Source organism: Aquarana catesbeiana, linkage group LG03, assembly GCF_042186555.1.
Source record: "Aquarana catesbeiana isolate 2022-GZ linkage group LG03, ASM4218655v1, whole genome shotgun sequence".
Classification (NCBI taxonomy): domain Eukaryota; kingdom Metazoa; phylum Chordata; class Amphibia; order Anura; family Ranidae; genus Aquarana; species Aquarana catesbeiana.
This window is the reverse complement of record NC_133326.1, coordinates 60099281-60120413: the sequence shown is the minus strand read 5'-3', so window position 1 is coordinate 60120413 and position 21133 is coordinate 60099281. Positions and strand designations below refer to the sequence as shown.

The 21133-nt window shown below is 42.1% G+C and overlaps 1 protein-coding gene across 4 annotated transcripts in view; it reads right to left on the bottom strand.

Annotated features, from left to right (window-relative positions):
* The window catches only part of LOC141131384 (lamin-B3-like), a 278047-nt gene that overhangs the window by 225025 nt on the left and 31889 nt on the right, over positions 1-21133 (bottom strand). For 3 of the 4 annotated variants that reach the window (XM_073618580.1, XM_073618581.1, XM_073618578.1), the window contains exons 8-9: positions 5879-5986; positions 125-244 (exon numbers count right to left, since the gene is read on the bottom strand). The exons of the other annotated variant lie outside the window; for it this stretch is intronic. In XM_073618580.1, coding sequence (XP_073474681.1) covers positions 125-244; positions 5879-5986 — 228 coding nt within the window. The remainder of the gene's footprint in view (positions 1-124; positions 245-5878; positions 5987-21133) is intronic. 4 annotated transcript variants of the gene reach the window in all.

Below are 21133 nucleotides of genomic sequence, written 5' to 3'. Positions count from 1 at the left end.
CAAAGATGCACTATGTTCAGTAATAAATGTAAATGAAGGGTTCAGGCGAGAAAAAAAAAAAACACACACACACACACACACACACACACACACACACACACACACACACACCCCCCCCCCTCACCTCTCTGGTAGAATCTAGGAGAGTTAGTTTGACATCATCCTCTGTTCCCCAGGACTTTTGGGATTTCCAGATCAGGTCAGTGGGAGGACTGTGTAAAGCTCCAGCATCAGCAGCCCAAATCTGTTATAATCACAACATGACACATGAATGCAAAATGATACCTTTGATACGGTGTTCAAACAGACAAGTAACATTTATGGAGCTTGTCTGTGCAATAAACAATCAAATGGCACATAATTAAATGCTGCTTAAGTCTGGCAGTTATAAGCACAGGCTGCAGAGCATACGCAGCCTGCACTATAATGAAAACAAACGATTAGACACTGGGGGGGACGGACACACAACTGTGGACCATTCGAGGGTATATCCCGTCACTAGCAGTATGCCTCAGTATATGATCATAGTTTTGCTACAGAATGACGGGGTGGCACCTCAAAAGACTTCAAGAAAAGGATTTTGCAGCGAGTACAAAAATCCTATTTTCAATTTCTAGTCCACCGGGGACACAAAATATTAAACCATTGGGACATCCAAAATCAGTCAAACTGAGGCGTTCGTAACACCGAAAAAACAAAACACGAACTGGGAACCAGATCTCTTTGGGCCACCAGGACCCTCACCGCTTAAATAGTTGATCCTAATCTTGGTGTATAGTTGGCATCCACTTCCTTTGCTCTTATGTCCAATGTCACCAGCAGGGATATCCCAGAGCAAAAATAATGCAATTATCGTGCAATGCGTATATTAAAAGATAGCCATTTGAAAAAACGTGCCAGTACACTCACATTTCCATGTGCCATGGAGCAGGACCCACTGTGTAAAGTCTGGTTGTTTACAATCCTCACCACCGCTCGTCTCTGAGTTAGCGTGCGTTCCACCTGAGTCGGACGTGACGTCAGTAAAGGACTCAGAAATTTTGCCACTAGTCAGACCTCAATGTATTTCACCAGAAGGCATCATCAGGAAGTAATTTAAATTAGCCATCTTTTAATAAACATTGCACAATTATTGCGCTTTTGTCCTCTCATTCTGGGATATCCCTGCTGGTGACATTGAACATAAGACCAAAGGAAGTGGATGCCAAGCATACATCAAGCTTAGGATTAACTATTTAAGCGGTGATGGTCCTGGTGGCCCAAAGCTATCTGGTGAGTGGCCACCCTTACATTAGGTGGTGGAGCACACTATTTAAAGCGGGAGTCCGGCGACCAATCTTTTTTTTTTTTTTTTTTTTTTTAGGTCATTGAGACACTTTGCTAACCCCAAAATAATACTCACAGTTTGGGTGTAATATTTCCGCCTCTGTCTGTTTTCGTACTGAAGAATAACTTAAAAAATGAGATGCTGGCCGTTTCCATCTTGCTTGTGGGCATGTGAAGCCCACAAGCATTGATTTCCAGGATGCAGTGAATGCTGTTCATTCACAGCTTGTTCACACGCATGATCATTGTTTCCGCACTGAATCTTGGGAAGCCTGACACTAAGCTCCCAGGAGACAGTGCGGCGCCGGGCAAAGGCAATAAACACGCCTACTCCCATGGGAGGAGAGACAGGAAGTGCCACAATAAAAGTACAATATAAAAGGTAATTACAGCGATAGAAAAAAAATTTTGTGCGGCATTTGAACATCTATGCAATTAACTGAAGGGGGTAAGAGTAAGTTAAAAATTTGAGTGGAACCCCGCTTTAAGTGGAGTACTGTAAATTGAAAAAAAACATGCATCACTAATGCACATGTGGTGAAAGAAAGAAGTGGATTAAAAGATTTTGCCTTGCATAAATATTCGCTACCTTAAGGACTTTTATATCATTTATTTACAACGAGGGGAAAAAGTATTTGATCCCCTGCTGATTTTTGCACGTTTGCCCACCGACAATGAAACGATCAGTCTAATTTTAATGGTAGGATTATTTTAACAGTGGGAGACAGAACAACAAAAAAAATCCAGAAAAACACATTTCAAAAAAGTTCTAAATTGATTTGAATTTTAATGAGTGAAATTATTATCTGACCCCTTCGCAAAACAGGACTTGGTAGAGAAGCCCTTGTTGGCAATCACAGAGGTCAGACATTTGTTATTGGCCACCAGGTTTGCACACATCTCAAAAGGGATTTTGTCCCACTCCTCTTTGCAGATCCTCTCCAAGTCATTAGGGTTTCGAGGTTGACGTTTGGTAACTTGAACCTTCAGCTCCCTCCACATATTTTCTATGGGTTTAAGGTCTGGAGACTGGCTAGGCCACTCCAGGACCTTAATGTGCTACTCCTTTATTGCCTTGGCTGTGTGTTCTGCGTCGTTGTCATGCTGGAATACCCATCAACGACCCATTTTCAATGCCCTGGCCGAGGGCAGGAGGTTCTCACCAAAGATTTGACAGTACATGACCCCGCCCATCTCTTTGATGTGGTGAAGTTGTCCTGTCCCCTTAGCAGAAAAACACTCCCAAAGCATAATGTTTACACCTCCATGTTTGATGGTGGGGATGGTGTTCTTGGGGTCATAGGCAGCATTCCTCCTCCTCCAAATACGGCGAGTTTAGTTGATGCCAAAGAGCTCGATTTTGATCTCATCTGACCACAACTCTTTAACCCAGTTCTCCTCTGAATCATTCAGATGTTCATTAGCAAACTTCAGATGGACCAGTACTTGTGCTTTCTTTGGAAGGGGGACCTTGTGGGTGCTGAAGGATTTCAGTCCTTCACGGTGTAGTGTGTTACCAATTGTTTTCTTGGAGACTATGGTCCCAGCTGCCTTAAAATAATGGACATGATTCTGCTGTGTAGTTCTGGGCTGATTCCTGACCGTTCTCGTGATCATTGAAACGCCACGAGGTGAGATCTTGCATTGAGTCGCAGACCGAGGGAGATTGACAGTTATTTTGCGTTTCTTCCATTAACGAATAATCGCACCAACTGTTGTCACCCTCTTACCAAGCTACTTGGTCTTGTAGCCCATTCCAGCCTTGTGTAGGTTTACAATCTTGTCCCTGACATCCTTGGACAGCTCTTTGGTCTTGGCCGTGGTGGAGAGATTGAATCTGATTGATTGCTTCTGTGGACAGGTGTCTTTTATAAAAGGTAACAAGCTGAGATTAGGAGCACTCCCTTTAAGAAAGTGCTCCTAATCTCAGCTTGTTACCTGTATAGAAGACATCCGGGAGCCAAAAATCTTGCTGATTGATAGGGGATCAAACACTTTTTTTACTTATTAAAATGCAAATCAATTTATAACTTTTTTTGAAATGCGTTTTTCTAGATAATTTTGTTGTTATTCTGTCTCTCGCTGTTAAAATAAACCTACCATTAAAATTATAGACTGATCATTTGTCAGCGGGCAAACAAAAGGTGATAAAAAAAAAAAAAAAAAAGGAAAGTATAAAAAATAAAATAACAAAACAAAAAATTAATGGACCCCCGTTACCCCGCACGCAGAAGCGAACGTATATGTACATCGCTCCCACATACGTAAACAGCGTTCAAACCACACATGTGAGGTATCGCCGTGAACGTTAGAATTGTTGCTCTCACTCTATCCCAAAACCTCCTCTGTAACTCTTAACAGGTAACCCATAACATTTAGGTTAGGCATCTACTTAGCATATCATCATCTTCATATTATACAAAAAAAATTGGGCTAACTTTAGCGTGTTATGTTTTTTTTTTTTTTTAATTCATGAAAGGTTTTTTTTTTTTTTAAAAGACACGTTTGAAAAATTGCTGCGCAAATACTGTGCGACATAAAAAGTTGCAACAGCCATTTTATTCCCTAGGGCCTCTGCTAAAATAAAAAAAAAAAAAAAAAAAAAAGTAATGTTTGGGGGTTAATTTTCTAGCAAAGAAATTATGATTTTTACATATAGGAGAAGAGTGACAGAATTGGTCCGGTATGGAAGTTGTTAAAGCGAAGCGCTCCAGCGGCGTGCTGAGTGACAGAGCTTCCATTTTCACCTGGGTTTCGTTCCGGGTGAATGAGCTGCGATTACATCACTCCTGTGCATGCGCGGTGTTTTAAATTCATTGAAGTGTATTTTTTTTCCCCAAAAATTGATTTTTGAAAGACCGCTGCGTTAATACAGTGTGACATAAAATATTGCAACACCCACCATTTTATTCTCTAGGGTCTCTGCTAAAAATTATATATGTGCGTGTGTGTGTGTGTTCTAAGTAATTTTCCAGCAAAAAATACTGATTTTAACTTGTAAGCAACAAGTGTCGGAAATAAGGTTTAGTCTTTAAGTGGTTAAACTGCCCTCATTTGCAGACCGAAGCTCATACCTTTGATCTAAAAGTACCAAAATAATACAAGGTTTCTTTTTATCTCAGCGCTGAGCAATGTTGTGATAAACTATGCCTGGTGCTTTTTTTTTTGACAGCTCTGAGCACGGCTCTGCACTTGTTTAACATGAATCGTGGAAATGCCGAATTAAGATCGTGAGGGGGGCTGAATCCAGATTTTCTTTATCGATCGATTTAATCATGCAGCTCTACCTATAGGTAAGTCTATAATAAGGCTTGCCTATAGGTAGAGCTGCATGATTAAAAAAGTCAACCAAGGAAGTCTACTCCCACTTTAAAAGAGAAGAAAAAACACATACATACTCACCTAGGTGGATGCAGCATCTGTCCTCCTCCGCCACGGTAATGGCATCATGAGCAATCAAAAACCGCAGATAGCTCCGTTTTCGGTGAGCTGGAGACAGTCAGTGGTTCTCTGATCTGCCCCTCCAGCGCTCACTGGAGCACTGGGCCTTTAAGGGGGCTGAAGCAGCTGGCTCAGGCATCTGGGTAGATCCCAACATTAAAAGGATCTCTTTAGAGTTTGGACCAATTGAGTGACGTCACCTGACAGTGGACTTAACCACTTATCAGCTGAATACAGGTCACAGGAGTGCAAAAGAGCTTAGGCCCTACATCTCCTTAAGCCCCTGTTCACAATGGAGCAACTTGTCATGCGATTTGGGGTCAAATCGCATGACAAGTTACACCCTATTGCTGCCAATCGCACTGATCAAAACAGTGCGATGCCAACTTTGCAGTGCCGCACCAATTTGCAAAAGTAGTTCCTGTACTACTTTTGGCGACTGCGGGTGCGACTTGAATAGACATCTGTGTGCAAAGCCGCACAGATGTCCAAGTCGCACTGACATGCGGCTTTGAAATCGCACAATTTCAGGTGAAGTCACATAATTTCAAAGCCACAGTCAATGTGAACGGGCGGGGCTTAATGGTAAATGGCGAATCAGGCAAAGTACACCTTCCATGTTTGATGGAAGATTTTGCAGAATGACGACTTCATTGCCTTGAGGGTTGTATGAATCACAGACTCAAATGCACATGTGCCTTGGAACCTGGGCTTCCGCAGCTCAGGACCCGTGCTGCCCCCCCCCCCTAATGGGCTTCTGCTGCTCTCTCAGCCAATGAGAAGGGAGAGTCCCCGGACAGCTGAGGCCATTGTGAACATCGTTGGATCAGAAGGAGCTCAGGTAAGGATTGGGGGGCCCGCTGCAACACAGGTTTATTACCTTTATGTATAGAATTCACAAAGGTAAAAAACTTCAGCTTTTAGAACCCCTTTAAACGCAACAAATTATGATAGATAAGGGTTCTACCACTGCTGGCTTGCTTCTAAAGGCATTATACCCTTCAAGGTATAATACTTGCCCATGGCATTCCTGCATTCTGCTTTGAACCAAAAAAATGCAGCTGTTCACATAAAAACACAGAATTACAAGGTCTCTTAATTTAGCACTTACTGTAACACACTGGCCAGCTCTAAGGATGAATCGCCCTGGAAGTTTATAAGTAATCTCAGGAAGACTTCTATGCTGTCTTATAACTGTCCATCCACTTAGTGGTCGATCCTGTGTAACAAATAGTTTTATTAAAGCCAATACAATGAAAACGTGTAAAAGGAAAGGAAAGGGAAAAGGGAAAAAGGAAAAAGGAAAGGATCTAAGCCCCAGGGACCAGCTCACTTAGCAGATTAGCGTAATGTGCCGTAACACACTACAAGCCTCAATTCAAAGTTAACACAACAAGAACAGGATACATTTATGAAAAAAGTAATACACAGGGGAGTCCAAAAGAGATTTCACAACAGATGATGATCAATGGATGTCCACCGGAACTTGCTGTTTGGTGAGAATGACAGAACAGAGCTCCACCTATGAAGCAAAGCAGAGCTCTGTCCTGTCAGCTGGTTATGTGCTGAATTTTGTTTCCTGTAAACCAGGGAATAAAATCCAGCACATCCCTTGGTAAAAGCACCACATAGTGTAAAACACACAGGGTTAGGCACACATTTAACCCTTTGATCACCCTAGATGTTTAACCCCTTCCCAGCTAGTGTCATTAGTACAGCGACAGTGCATATTTTTAGCACCAATTACTGCATTAGTGTCACAAGCGTCAAATTGTCCCCCGCAATATCACTGTCTTGCTAGAAGTCGCTGATTACCGCCATTACTAGTATACAATAAAAAAAATTCCAGTATATACTAGAGGTGCGCATCTTCACTGGTCTCATGATTCGATTACAATTATCTGGTCAACGATTCCATTACATGATGCATCACGATTACTGACGATGGTGTCCATCAAAAAAAAAAAAAAAAAAATTCAAGCTTTTAGAAGAAGAACTACATTTTTTTTTTTATTTCATCTTTTTAGAAAAAAAAAAAAAAAAAAAAAGCAGAGGAGGATACTCCCTGCATATAACAGGACAAGGACATGGAAGAGTCCAGGATATGAGGGAGGGGTAGGAACTGAAGGATGGAAGAATCCATGAATAAAGAAAGGAAGGAAGGAAGGAAGGAAGAGTCTGGGGATGGAGGAATCCATGGATAGAAGAATGGAAGGCCCAGGGGAGTCTGGAGATAGGAACTGAAGGATGAAAGAGTTCAAAGATAAAAATGGTGGTGGTGAGGGGGGGGGGGGGGACTAAAGGGTGGAAGAATCAAAGGAATGGTGTTAAGATGGTCAACATGGAGTTCTGCAAGTGAGGAATATCAGAGGTAGAGGATGCTGTGCTGTGTACATGGCAGGGTTGGGGATGTGATGGTCTCCTCCTGGAGTCCAGGATTGGGGATGTCATAGTGCTTTCTGTATAAACATATTTTATTAAAGTGGAGTTCCACCCAAAAGTCAAACTTCCTCTTTAAAGGAGTCCTGACCCCCTTACATGCCACAACTGGCATGTCATTTTTTTTTTGGGGGGGGGGCAGCGCAATGAGACATGCGCACCCGGCTGTGAAGTTGCATCCAATAGGAGCAGGGGGCGGTCCCGAGTGTCTGGCACAGCCGCAGAGCACAGCACCAGGAAGAGACAGAACTGTCTCCCTCATGGAGCTAAAAGCACCGCTGCCAGCCAATCAGCTAAAGCAAACGGCGATTTGCGGCCGCATAACACTTCACATCACCATGTCAGATTCAGATTCTTCTTTTTCCGTTTCTCCCTTTTTTGTTTTTCTGTGTGCTCTACCATATGCTTCCTTGTAGCTAAGTGGAGGGGGAGGTGTCCAACTGAGAATGGCGGTCAGAACTTACCAAGGTCACTGGGGCAATAGTATTATGTGTTAATGTTTGATATACATGTAGAATGTGATGAGCTTATACCGATTTGTTTGTTCATAGAATACGCCAAAAGCTCCTGAAGAAGCGTTACTGAACGCGCAACATGTAGAGCAGAGCTGAGTTTTTATATGACACACTACCTCTTCAATTTTTCTATTACTGACAGAGTGAATTGCTTGGTTTCCGAATCCTTTAACAATACTCTTGATTATGTAGATGGTGTGTCAATTATGCTCCTAGGCACAGTCTGAATATATGAAATTTTATTTTTATGTATGTTTTTTGATTCTATCCTTGTAATAAATATCTTTTTTAATATACCCGTGTTATGCCTACAAAGTCCATCATCCAAAAAATTCATTTTTCAATATTCTAAATTATTGGGACGTGGCATAAATTACCAGTGTGTCGTATCCGCAGTACAACTCTGTGGTGATACGAATTCTTAAATAGACTGCAGGAATAGTTCCTCTGTAAAAGGCAAACTGTATAAAAGGGACTTAGCGCCTGACATTCCCCTGTTCCTTGTATTTCCTAGCAGGGCTCATCCTGCACCATCTTCGCGCCCGCGGTGGCAGAGATTCTGCTCATTTTGATCCAGCCAAAACAGCTGCATCTTGTGTGCTTTCAAAGAACGGATTATGGGCCTCTGGCTGTTACCCTCAGTTTGGCCGGGAAGAACATAGTATAGGATAAATGCAGCCTCTAACCTCTTCTTGACATCCGCAAATTTCATTCGTCTGCGTTCCACCTCTGAGGAGAAATCCGGGTGGCCCTCTTCTCTCTGGCCAGGTGCAGCACTACCTCCCAATTCTTGTAATTCAGAAGCCTGGCTAATACCAATCGGGGAGGGTTGCCAGGTGGGAGGGGTCTCGGGGATACCCTGTGTGCCCTTTCTACAGTGTAGATAGGTGAGAAGGCTTCTTTGCCGAACAAATCCTGCAGCCCACCTTCAACAAATGCTGTGGGGTCCCTACCTTCCACCTTTCTGGGAGCCTCCCTATGCGAACATTATTGCGTCTCAGGCAGTTCTCTATATCATCTGTTTTGTTAAGGGCTTGGAATGCCTGCTGAGTAGCCATTCTAACATCCCTAGTCAGAGGGAGCAAATGATCTTCCACATCACTCACCCCCTCTCCACTGCAGTGGTTCTTTCCCTGATCTTCTGGAGGTCTTGATGGAGGAGAGACACTCTCATAATGACCCTATGCCTGATATATTTGATCTACCTTCAGAGGACAGTGCTCAGTTTCCCTCAGCCCTCCAAACTTCTCTTTCAGGTCATCCACAGAGGCAGTGCACTTGTGGACTGCATGCAGGATCTCACTAAGTGTGGGTTGAGCACTGTCCTCTGAAGGTAGATCAAATATATCAGGCATAGGGTCATTATGAGAGTCTAATGGCACTGTGTCATCTAGCAGGCCTGCATCCTCTCTGTCTGCAGGCTCAGGGGAGTGTGTGTGTGTGTGTGTGTGTCGCTAAGAAGCATTCATGGATGAATCAGCATTACCAGACAGCTTCTGGGTATAGTAAAGCATATACCTGATCTGCTCTTTGGGCTTCGGGGGTTTGTTTAACTTGCCCCCCTGCTCGGTTTTCTTCTCCATGCCTCGTGGTGCTTTAGGAGGCTGTGACGGCCAGGCGCCATGGCATCTCCACGGTTCCCCTGGGTCAGCATCGGGTAGCCAGCGGGTCCAGATGGGTCAGGGTGTCAGCAGGCAGTGCTTGCGGCGAAATCTGGGCAGAATCGCTTGCGAGGAAAGGATTTTTTTTTACAGGATCACCAGCGTGAGCTCCATGCAGGTTGGCTCACATGCCTCGTAAGGCCATGCCCCCTCTGGATGGAAGCTTTGATTTTGGTTGTGTTGGGACTAGAGAGGAGGGGTTTGGGTGGTGCCACTGCATGGGCACCCCGTGATGACATCATTGTGGCCACGAGCTGGGAGGGGTATAAGTAGTACAGCCCTCTAGCGGCCATCTTGCCAGAGGCAGAGGATGCCCACGCTTAGCAGCATGTCAGAGTGAGTTTAATCTTTTTTTTTTTATATATTTATTTGGAGCTAGTTTTTTTTTTTCAACTTCATATTTGCTTGGTGGATGTTACTATCTTGAAATTACCACTCTATGAACATAAGAGAATTTATGCTAGGTTAAACAGTGGGCAGAAAAAGGCTAAGATGTGCTTGGTAATATCTAATATGTAATATTAATAATATAATATAAATAAAATGTAATATTTGTAGCGTAGGTATATGGTTAAATTAGTTAAACAAGTCTGTTTGGAGTGCATTTGGGTACATACATAATTGGAGTTTTGCTTTACAGTGAAGTCTACCCTTAATGGAGTTATATTACAATATTTGATTATTTGCTTTGGAGCCATATTTATTGTATAACCCTTCACTATTTTATCGCCCTCTATATGTGGTAATGAAAACCTTTGTTTTAAAGATCTGCTTTTTCATTTTTGAAACTAGAACAATAAAGCATTTATTACCTCAACATTTAATATTCCTGATATGTGCTTGTACCATGTACTTGTATGAGAAAGTCTCCTGTTCTCTTTGTATTGCTTCCTTTATGTGAAATACCTGGTGTTCCTGCCAGTCCCTTTGCTTTCCTATTAAAAATTGACCTCACTAAGCTGGAGAGCTCATTGTGGTCAGTTCTCTAGCTATGCTTGAAACTCAGTCTGCTATCCAATGAGCAGACTTGTCCTAACACCTCACTGCTGCACAGTCATTTACTAGGAAGCTCAGTGTGCTGCTGCTTCTCTTCCCCCCAGCTCTTATGCAGCTGAGAACAGAGGGAATGTGATCACTTTTGATTTAAAAAAAAAAAAAAAAAAAAACACACATTTTAGAAAACACCTTTTTTCCCCATCTATACAAAAATGTTTTGCCATTCATTTAGATTTTAAACTAAATGGGTTGTTGTACAAGGTGATCATTTACAATCACTTTAAAAGCGGAGTTCCATCCACTTTTTTTTTTAATCAAAACAACGTTTATTGAGCATAAAACAAAAAATATACAGACATACGGGTAATTGGTGCAACAGGCACCATAGTGTCGAATCAATCCAATTGACATATATGAGAACATATCATAAACAGTAAGGTACTCTACGTATCATGATCGGAGAAGTAGTGTGTGAGCAAAGGGCCTGTGCAGGGGGAAGGAGAGAGTTACTAAAGGGGAGTTCCATTGACTTTTACTAACTACTTGGTCTTAAAAGGAAAGACCACCCTCCAATTTGGATAATTTATTTTTTCTTACTTACCTTTTCTGAAGTATTGAGTGTACTTCTGTCCTAGCTCCGCCGTGGCCCAGGGCGTCATTTCCTCTTCTCCCCCGCTGCCTTCTGGGACCTGTATATGTCACAGAAGACGGGGCCATTCAGAAAGCGGCACAGTAGGATACCAGCAGTGAAGCCTGAGGGCTCCACTACCGATTTCCTTTAGTTGGAATGGCAGCGCCTGTACCCGATCCGATGGACGAAGTGGTCGGGGGGGGGGGGGGGCTCCCTGGACAGGCAAGTGTCCTTACTAAAAGTCAGCAGCTTCAGTGTTTGCAGCTGTTGACTTTAAAAAAATAAAAAAATAAAAAAATAATGTTTGCGGCTGGAACACCGCTTTACGCTTCTGTTTCTTGTCATCTTAAAGCTGAAGTGTTTGGGTGCCCTCTTGTGCTCATTGTTATTATTGTTTTTTCCAGTATGTATATATCTGAAAGGCTTTGATTTAGATTTTCATCAGGTTTTATTGTTGAGCTCTAAATAAGCCTTTCATAACTTTTGCTGACAAAGTAGCCAGGACACAAAATAAACAGCTTTTGTACTATACTCAGGATAAACTGCTCCTTGATATCATATATGACAAGAACCTTTGGAGAAAATTGTGCTTGTATCATTTATAGGATGCAAGTTTATAATGTGCTTTTGATGTTGTAATAAAATACTTAATGTTTGTGGTATACGTTTTTCTAGCACCATTAAAGTGTCACTAACCTCACATAATAATAATAAAAAAAAAAAAAAAAAAAAAACTATCAATAAAATGGTGTATTACATGCTGTTCCTCCTCACTCGGTGACACCATGAGATTAGTTTTCTGTTATATTCTGAGTAACTCCCAAATATTTACATTCCTAAAAGCAAATTCAACGAAATCGACAATCCTTATTTGGGGGGAGGGGTATCTAGGATAACAAAAAGCACCTTACAATAACCAATTTTGGAGGGGGGGATTGGCGCTCCCTTGCCTCCAAACTTACTATGTGGCCTCACAGCTGGTTCATGCGCACTGGTGGTTCTACCCAGAGAACAATGCGGCTACAGCATTGGAGGCAGCCATCCTCTCTTCCTATGAATCGCTCCAAAATCGAATACATTGCCTCTCCATAAGGGGACGGGAGGGTACAAAGGATCTCTCCATGACCCTAAGGATAGTCAAGCTTTCAAAGCTATTGCCGTCCAATACACATACCACATACTCGCCCCAAGCTCCATTATGGGGCAACCCAGGTCTACCAGAATTCTATCACAGAACAGACCGCGGGTACTGGTGCAAACGGAGGGTTAGATCTGCAGATACACCACACCACTGCGACACAGTTTGGCCTTCGAAACATCGATATTCAACACTCCCCCACTCAAACATTTATTAACTGACCATTCTCACACCAATCATTTCTACGTACTACAAAACCCCTTCTTCATACGACAACTAGGATTAGCACCATAGAAAATAAATGGCGCTGGAGGGGGAAGTGCTTCCCCTCCAGGTATCATCTCTCATCTCTTCCCGAGAAAGTTATTCAAACTAAATTATTACACAGGTCCCACTTTACTCCTTGTTTACTCTATAGATTAAAGAGAGACTACCGTCCGCAACATGTTCCCGATGCGCCATGGCACATTTTTCAATTTAATGTGGGATTGCCCGCCAATTAGGAAATTCGGGTCAGGGGTCACGGCCCTTATCCCCCACTTAGTTGCTTAATATCTGTAACCCCTTGAGATGCTTGCTAGGATATAGAGATGACAGTATATCTAAGAATGTGCAAACCTTTCTTCAAATTATCCTGTTTTATGCAAAGAAAATGATCACTATGCATTGGAAATCCCAATCCCTTCCTACTATAGCCTTCTGGCTCACTATAGTCAATTAAGCTATACCTTTATACAAATTGACGTATGAGGCCAGAGGTTGCCAAATAAATAAAATTAAAAAAAAAAAAAAGTAAGATTTGGAAGCTCTGGGTTAGTTCAGATCACACTATACCACCTGCTCCTTGAGTTCTTAAAAAATATTAGTTGACTCTTTGACATCATAATGGCACTTAGAAGGTAACAATGAGACTCCTATTAATCTCTACACACCAACGGGATACCATGTAACTGTACTTAATCGATGATTGAGCACCGTTTGCTCCAATAATGGTATATATGCATCGGTTTGTATGTAAACAAAATTATACTAAAGAAAAAAAAAAAAGTGTTTTTGCAGAATACAGAAAAAGAAAGGAAAAGGAAAGAAAGAAATTTTTAATTCGGATTTTGATTTTTATCACTATTTATTTTGGATAAAATGCTTTTGGAGAAAAGAAAGAAATCTATCTCTCGGTAGTTTTCTACTTAAAAGATAATTATTTTGTTTATTCAGCATAAAAGGGAGCTTAGTTACGCAACATGAGGCTGTATATTCTACAATATTAAAATTTTTTGGTAAACTCATTCAATGAATCCAAGCTCTGCAAGCTGAGATAACATGCACTGCGTTGATGCATTAACACAATTTCACACTAACTACTAGCAACAATAAGTCCTTACATTTAAAGAGCACCTGTCAGTTCAGATCCATCATGGCAGCTCCAGTTAGCAGGCATCCTCTCACCTGCTGCTGCCACGTCCCTCACCTTGTTGTGTCACTGCCACATCACCGGCCGGTCCAGTAAAGTGAATGGGACTGTCGGTGAGTCAACAGCGGGTCAGAGGAGGAACCGCTGCAGGACAGAGATGACAGTTGCTCTTTAAAAATTATGATTTAAAAATCAAGCATTTTTACTAGCGATTTAAATCGACTTGATTTAAATCAAATCCACCCTGATGCCTACTAACCAGTTAAAACACAATAGGGGTGATGTACTGTAGAATATATCTTGATTGATGGAGGCTTCAACTCCCTCTTATTCCAAGACCCAAGACACAGGCTGGAGGGGTGTGACACTGCCTGTGCATGGCAGAAATCCGTTCACACCATGTTATTGGCAGAAAAGTATATTGATTGCAAATATATATATTTGTATGAAAATTTTCACAGAACAGGGTAAAATTTTCTGTTTTTGTTTGTTTAGCAAAAAAAAAAAAAAGGATGATTAACCACTTCAATACAAAGCACTTATAAAATTGAAAAGCACTTATACATACCCTTCCTGCCCAGACCAATTTTAAGCTTTCAGCGCTCTCACACTTTGACAATTACTCAGTCGTTCAACACTGTACCCAAACAAAATCTTCATCATTTTCTTCCACACAAATAGGAGCTTTCTTTTTTAATTGTTTGTGATACAAGAAAAAAAAAAAAAAGGGAAGAAGTAGAGAAAATATTTTGAAACCCCCCTCCAAAAAAAAAAAAAAAAACACTTAAGTTTCCATTATAAAATTTTGCAAATACGTAATTTTTGTTCATAAAAATTTGGGCCAACATTTATACTGCTACATATATTTGGTAAAAACAAAATGAGTGTATATTATTTAGTCTGTGTGAAAGTTAGAGTCTACAAGCTATGGTGCAAATCATTAAAAAATGTAGCACACCTGGTGTATTGACAGCCTATTTCTTGAGGCCCTGAAATGTTAGGACAGTAGAAATACCCCCCAAATCACCCCTTTTTGGAAAGTAGACAGTCCAAGGTATTTAGTGAGAGGCATGGTGAGTTGTTTGAAGTGGGAAAATGAAGAAATTATTTTTTTATTTACACAAAATAGTCATAAGTAATTTCTCTCACATGGAATAAGCATACCACAAATAACGATTCCACATATGTGAGACTTTCACAGCCTGACCACATAGAGAGGTCCAACATGCAGGGAGCACCATCAAGCGTTCTAGGCGCATACATTTAATTACTTTCACATTTAGTTTCCTTACAACCGATCACACTTTTGAAGGTCCTGGAGCACCAGGACAAAGGATACACCCAGAAAATGACCCCATTTTGGTAAGCAAACACCCAAACGTATATTCTATGAGGCATGGGCTGGTGACAGCTACTCTTTATTTGGGGGGGGGGGGGGGGGGGGAGGCAAGCAGGCACTGTACAATCAGGAATGAGGCGTGTCTCTTGGACACAGCCCATCCCCGATCAGGGTAAAGAGCCAGTGAAATTGTCTCTTTACCACATGGTCGGCTGTGTCCAATCACAGCCGGTCACAAAATGTCAACAAATGGCTGTAATGCCGTTTCCGTGTTCTCCCCACTGTGAGGCGGAGACATGGCAAATAAATGTATCTTCCCCTCTTTGTTCAACATAGGGAATCCTTATTAAAATACACAATTTTTTACCATCTATTTTCATAGATATCTTCACATCCTGATGAGAGGACAGATCCTCGAAACGCGTAGATTTCTTTTTATGTTAAAACAGTCATTTTTTTGCAACCTATATTTATCACGTACCTGCTCACATTTGCCATTATGTATCCATCTATTATGAAATTATTATATGAATGTCAGCTTTCTATGGAATTTGTTTCAATAATTGCATCAAGCCATCTGGAGAACATTTTTTATTCTGTTTGTATATTAAATTCTATTTTATATATTTTTTGTACCTTTACTTCATTAGTGACTGGCCTTACACAAAGTCCCATAAGGCCCACCACTGTGGTTGTGTCAAATCATATCTTTCTTGTACATGTTCCTACCGGCGTCATTTGTCTACGGCCCAGTATGGAAGTGGTTAAACATCACCAAAAGAAAGCCCTGTCTCAAAAAAAAAAAAAAAAAAGGGATAACAATTTTATATGGGAACAGTGTTGAATGACCGCGCAAATTTTTATTCAAAGTGCGACAGTGCTGAAAGCTGAAAATTGGCCTAGGCAGGAAGGGGTGAAAATGCCCAGTATTGAAGTGGTTAAACAGTGTGCGTTTAGTATCACTTTCAAATACCACACCTCTAGCCTTCATATTTTGTAATGCTAAATATTGGCATGTGGTGTCATTCTCGTCTCCCCCCAGTCCTCATCCTTCCCTACATAACCTCTACCGCAATGGAAGATCTGAGCACTGCAGGGCATTGGATGGAGGAAGATTTAATATTGCATTAGAGAGAACACAAGGGACACATGCTATTAACTTACCGTATTTATCGGCATATAGCACGCACAGGCATATAACACGCACCTTCATTTTAGGAGGGAAGTTTCAGGTAAAAAAAAAAAAAAAAAAAAAAAAAAAAACTTAAAATTTTAAATAAAAGAACTTTGAAACAAAATAAGGGACAGTGCACATCAATGCAGCCTCACCATTGCCCATCTGCAGCCTGATCAATGCCATCTGCAGCCTCACAATTGCCCATCAATGCGGCTTGATCAATGCCCATCTGCAGCCTCACCATTGCCATGAATGCAGACTGATCAATGCCCATCTGCAGCCTTACCTCAGATTATTGCTGCCTCGAAAGGGACAGGGAGGGGGGCGAGACAAGCGCCGTCAGATTACATACATCGAGAATCTCCTGTTTACTCCGCGGCCTCTTTAATACAAAGTCCCGCCTCCTGGCTTCTATGATAGACAGAACAGTGGTCCAATGCCAGCCCAGGAGACGGGACTTCCTATTACAGAGGGTGCTGAGTAAACAGGAGATTCTCGCTGTATGTAATCTGACAGCGCTCGTCCCGCCCCCCTCCCCGTTCCCTCCTAGGCAGCCCAAATTGCAGTATCTGCGTATAACACGCACACACTATTTGCACCCAATTTTCAGGGTGAAAAAGTGCATGTTATACACCAATAAATACAGTATGTCCCTTTTGCAGATTAAAAAAAAATTTTTTTTTAAAATTTGGGCTGCACTTAGGCTTTAAAATCTAGTATACATTGCCCACACATCCATAATGGATAATCACTATAATCAGTAAACTGGTAATATGGTTGGAAAAAAAAAAAAAAATGCGCCACACCACAAACACACAAAATACATCCCTTAAAAACATTTTACAGAAATATCCTAAACTAGTACTAATAGTATGCATAACTATAATGAGAATACCTGTGAGATTTCAAGGCTCAAAGTAGTCTTTACTGACAGATTTAAACAGATCTATTAAACAGGATAACTTAGATTTAACTGCCTGCCATAAGGCCATTTATAAATGGCTTGGCCCTCAAGTGATTAAAAAAAAAGCTCATTACTGCAGCTCTGAGCTTAGTACTATTTTATTCAATCAGCTTTTCAGTAAAAGTGATCGCATTTACCGTATTGAAAAAAGAGCTTACTTGCAGTGGTTCCCGGGATCTCCCGGCAGAGCCCAGAACCCCAGTAGCTTGCTTTGGATGCCAAGCAAGGGAGTGGTCAAGGAAAATTCATTCCCACCGTTTCCTCAGCAATGAATGAGCTTGCAAGCAACAAATATTTTATCACTTCTAGTTTCAATGTATTAATTGCACAGCTACTGTGACCGGGAAAAAAAAAAAAAAAAAAAAGGAAGGAGAAAAAGAGAACTTTAATCCTATCGATGCTTGCTAGCCCACTTATGATAGCAATTAAGTAGAATGAAAAAAATAAACTATATACAATTTAAAAACCATTTAAAAGCACTCCATTGCCTTGCTCATGCAGACAAATTCAAGTGTAAGCATAGGGCAAGCACATGTATGTAAACACTAAATGCACTACACGTGTGGTATCACCAAGAACATAAAAGTGAAAGAAATAATCCTAGGGCTAGAATTCACAATGAACGCTAAACTGAGGGTCCTTTCACACTGGGGCGGGGGCACTGTCGGCGGTAAAGCGCCGCTATTGTAATCGGTGGTTTACCGTCGGTATGCGGCCCGCTAGCGGACCGCAAAGCGCCTCTGCAGAGGCGCTTTGCCGGCGGTATAGCCGCGCCGTCCCATTGATTTCAATGGGCAGGTGCGGTATACACTCCACTCCTTCACCGCTCCGAAGATGCTGCTGGCAGGACTTTTTTTACCGTCCTGCCAGCGCATCGCATGAAAGCAGCGGCACTTTCGGGTCGGTTTGCATTTATTAGCGCAATAGCGCCTGCAAACCACCCCAGTGTGAAAGGACCCTGATAGTTTGCAAAAGGCCTTTATTACATCTCCTATGGCCACTTTTGGGCACAGCGGTCTTTCCACATGAGCAATTTAAGGTCCGATGCGTTCGGGATCCATTTACCTGGTGCAGCTCCATCTTTTATAATTTACCAAAAAAAAAAAATGGGTATTATCTTGCATTTGTTTGCACAAACAATTATTTTGGTGATTTTTTCTGAAAATATGTAAGTAATAAACAGTTGCGCATATATGCAACATAAAAATTTGCAAATGCCACCCGTTTTATTCTAAAGGGCCCCTCTGCTTTCAGAAATTATAGAATTGTTTGAGTGTTCAAGTAACTTTCTAGCCAAAATGCAGTGTTATAAATTCAAGAACAGCCCCAGACTTCAAGGGGGTTAAACAATGAATATTAAAGTTAGATATAACGATAACATAAATTACGGTGATAATATTTTTTTGATATGTTGATCTACAAAGGAACTCCATAATTCTATGACAGAACTATCCTCTATGATGATTATATTAGACATTGTACATAGTAAAAAAAAAAAAAAAAAAAAAAAAAAAAAAGAGAAGAGTGCTCTCTACAAGCACTTTGATGGTTCCTTCTGTAATACAGTCTTTCCCTCCTGTATGACTACACACGACTCAATAGCACAGAACAAAAACAGCAGCAACATCAAATACACAAGAAAGCAATATGGCATACGTGATTATGTGACCTATTCCCTAAGGGCAGCAGTGAAAATATATAAGACCTTGTTATGCAGCACTGCAAAATACACAAATGCGTTCAAGAAGTACTTTTTGTAAAGTTGAGCAGGTCACACACACACACGTAGATTTTTTTTTCGTGGCCAACTTTCAAGCTGAACAGAAAAATGTATACATCCATGCTATACAGCTTAGATGAACTATTGTATGCTGACTGATGACATCTGCCAGAATACCCGAACAGTGGCTGCATCTAACTGGACGCAGCCATTGTTTGCATGCCACTTTTCCCACCCAGTTTCTTCGATTTTTCAATTGCAAAATGTCAGGAGGGAGTAGGACCAAGAAGGTCACCCAAATTTCCTGAGGTCCCAACCTAAACATGAACTGGGTATGACCAGCTTTAAATTGGAATGTAGCAGCTTAGACACAAATCTGATAGCAGAAGAGTACCAAGAACTTTTGACACCCAGTGGGATATACCATTTGCTCTGTATATTTTTCAGAATTGCCTCGCTTTGTTACACCTTTGTAAACAAAAATGACCGGTTACACTTACCGGTAACGGTGTTTCTGGGAAGTCTTCCAGGACGGCACCCTGAGGGATGACTGGTCCTCCTGACAGGAAACACAATTAAGAAAGAGGTTAAAAACCCCGCCCCTCCCTGCACTCCTCAGTTGTGCAAAAGTATTGACCCACACCAGTGAATGAAAGTGAAACAAAAACACCTCCAATGTACCACTCTATAATAATACAAACCGGGTGGGAAGTAGGCCTGCCGTCCTGGAAGACTTCCCAGAAACACCGTTACCGGTAAGTGTAACTGGTCATTTTCTCAAGTCGTCTTCCAGGACGGCACCCTGAGAGAAGAGCAAGTAGCTCAGGCCTACCTTAGGGCGGGGCAACCGCTTGCAGGACCTTTCTGCCGAAGGCCAGGTCCTGGGGTGACAGAAGTTCCACTCTGTAATGTTTCAGGAACGTGTTCTGGCTTGACCACGTTGCTGCCTTACAAATTTGATCTACCGATGCTCCGGCTCTTTCTGCCCAAGAGGTTGCCAGAGACCTTGTAGAGTGAGCTTTAAGATTAGTTGGAGCCGTCTGACCTGAATGCTCATAAGCTATGGCAATAGCCGGTCTAATCCATCTAGCAATGGTCGTTCTAGGAGGCCTGTTCGCCTCTTCGAACTCCACAAAAACTGACCAACAGATGCTGAGTTTTCCTAAACTCTAACTTTTTCTAGGTAAAGCAACAGACATCTCCTGACATCTAACGTATGGAAGGCCCTTTCCTTCTCGTTCTGTGGATTGAGACAGGAGGGTAAAATAATCTCCTGTGACCTATGGAAGCGTGAAGCCACCTTGGGAAGGTACAAAGGGTCCTGCCTGAGAATAATTCTGTCTTCTAACAGACGGAAAAAGGGCTCCTTCATAGAAAGAGCATGCAAATCGCCCACCCTTCTGGCTGTAGTAACAGCCAGAAGGAAGGCGGTTTTAAAAGAAATCAGTCTAACTGAAGATTGAGCCAACGGCTCAAAAGGTGCCCTGGTCAGGGCTTCCAAGACTAAAGATAAATCCCACGGTGGAAATTCCTTCATTTGCACAGGGGAAAGTCTCTCTCTAGCCGACAAGTATCTCTTAATTAAAGGATCTAGAGCTAATTTAACATCCAGAAAACTAGACAAAGCCGCCACCTGAACCTTCAGAGTCTTGGTGGCTAAACCTCGGTCTACTCTCTCTTGTAGGAAGTCTAAGATAACTGGAATTTCTTTCTGGGGAACTTTTCTTGCTTCACACCAACGGGAGAAAGCCCCCCAGACCCTAGCATAAATGTGCCTTGTTACCGGCTTTCTACTCAGTAACAGGGTGTCAATCACTCTCTCTGAACACCCCTTGTTGCGCAGGCTCTCCCTTTCAACAGCCAGGCTGTCAACCTGAAGAAACCGGGGTTCGGACGGTAAAGAGGGCCTTGAAGCAGAAGATCCTGACGTTCTGGAAGCTGAACCGAAGGTAAAACCGCCCAGTTCCACAACGTGGGAAACCAGGACCTTTTGGGCCACAAGGGGGCAATCAAGATCAAATTGCCCCTGGCCAGACACAGTCTTTGAAGGATTCTTGGAATCAGAGCTAAGGGAGGAAAAGCATAAGCCAGACTGAAATCCCATTCCTGAGCCAATGCGTCCATCCCCTCGGACCCCTGTTCCCTGCAGAGGGAAAAGTATCTCTTGACTCTCCTGTTTTCCCTGCAGGCAAAGAGATCTATCTCCGGTATACCCAGCTGTTGACAGACCATGGCGAAAACTTCGGGGTTCAGCTCCCATTCTCCCTGTTGTACTGTCTGACGACTGAGGAAGTCTGCCTTCATGTTGAAAACTCCCCTTATGTGCATCGCCGAAATGGACGGTAACCTTTGCTCCGCCCATTCTAGAATCTCCT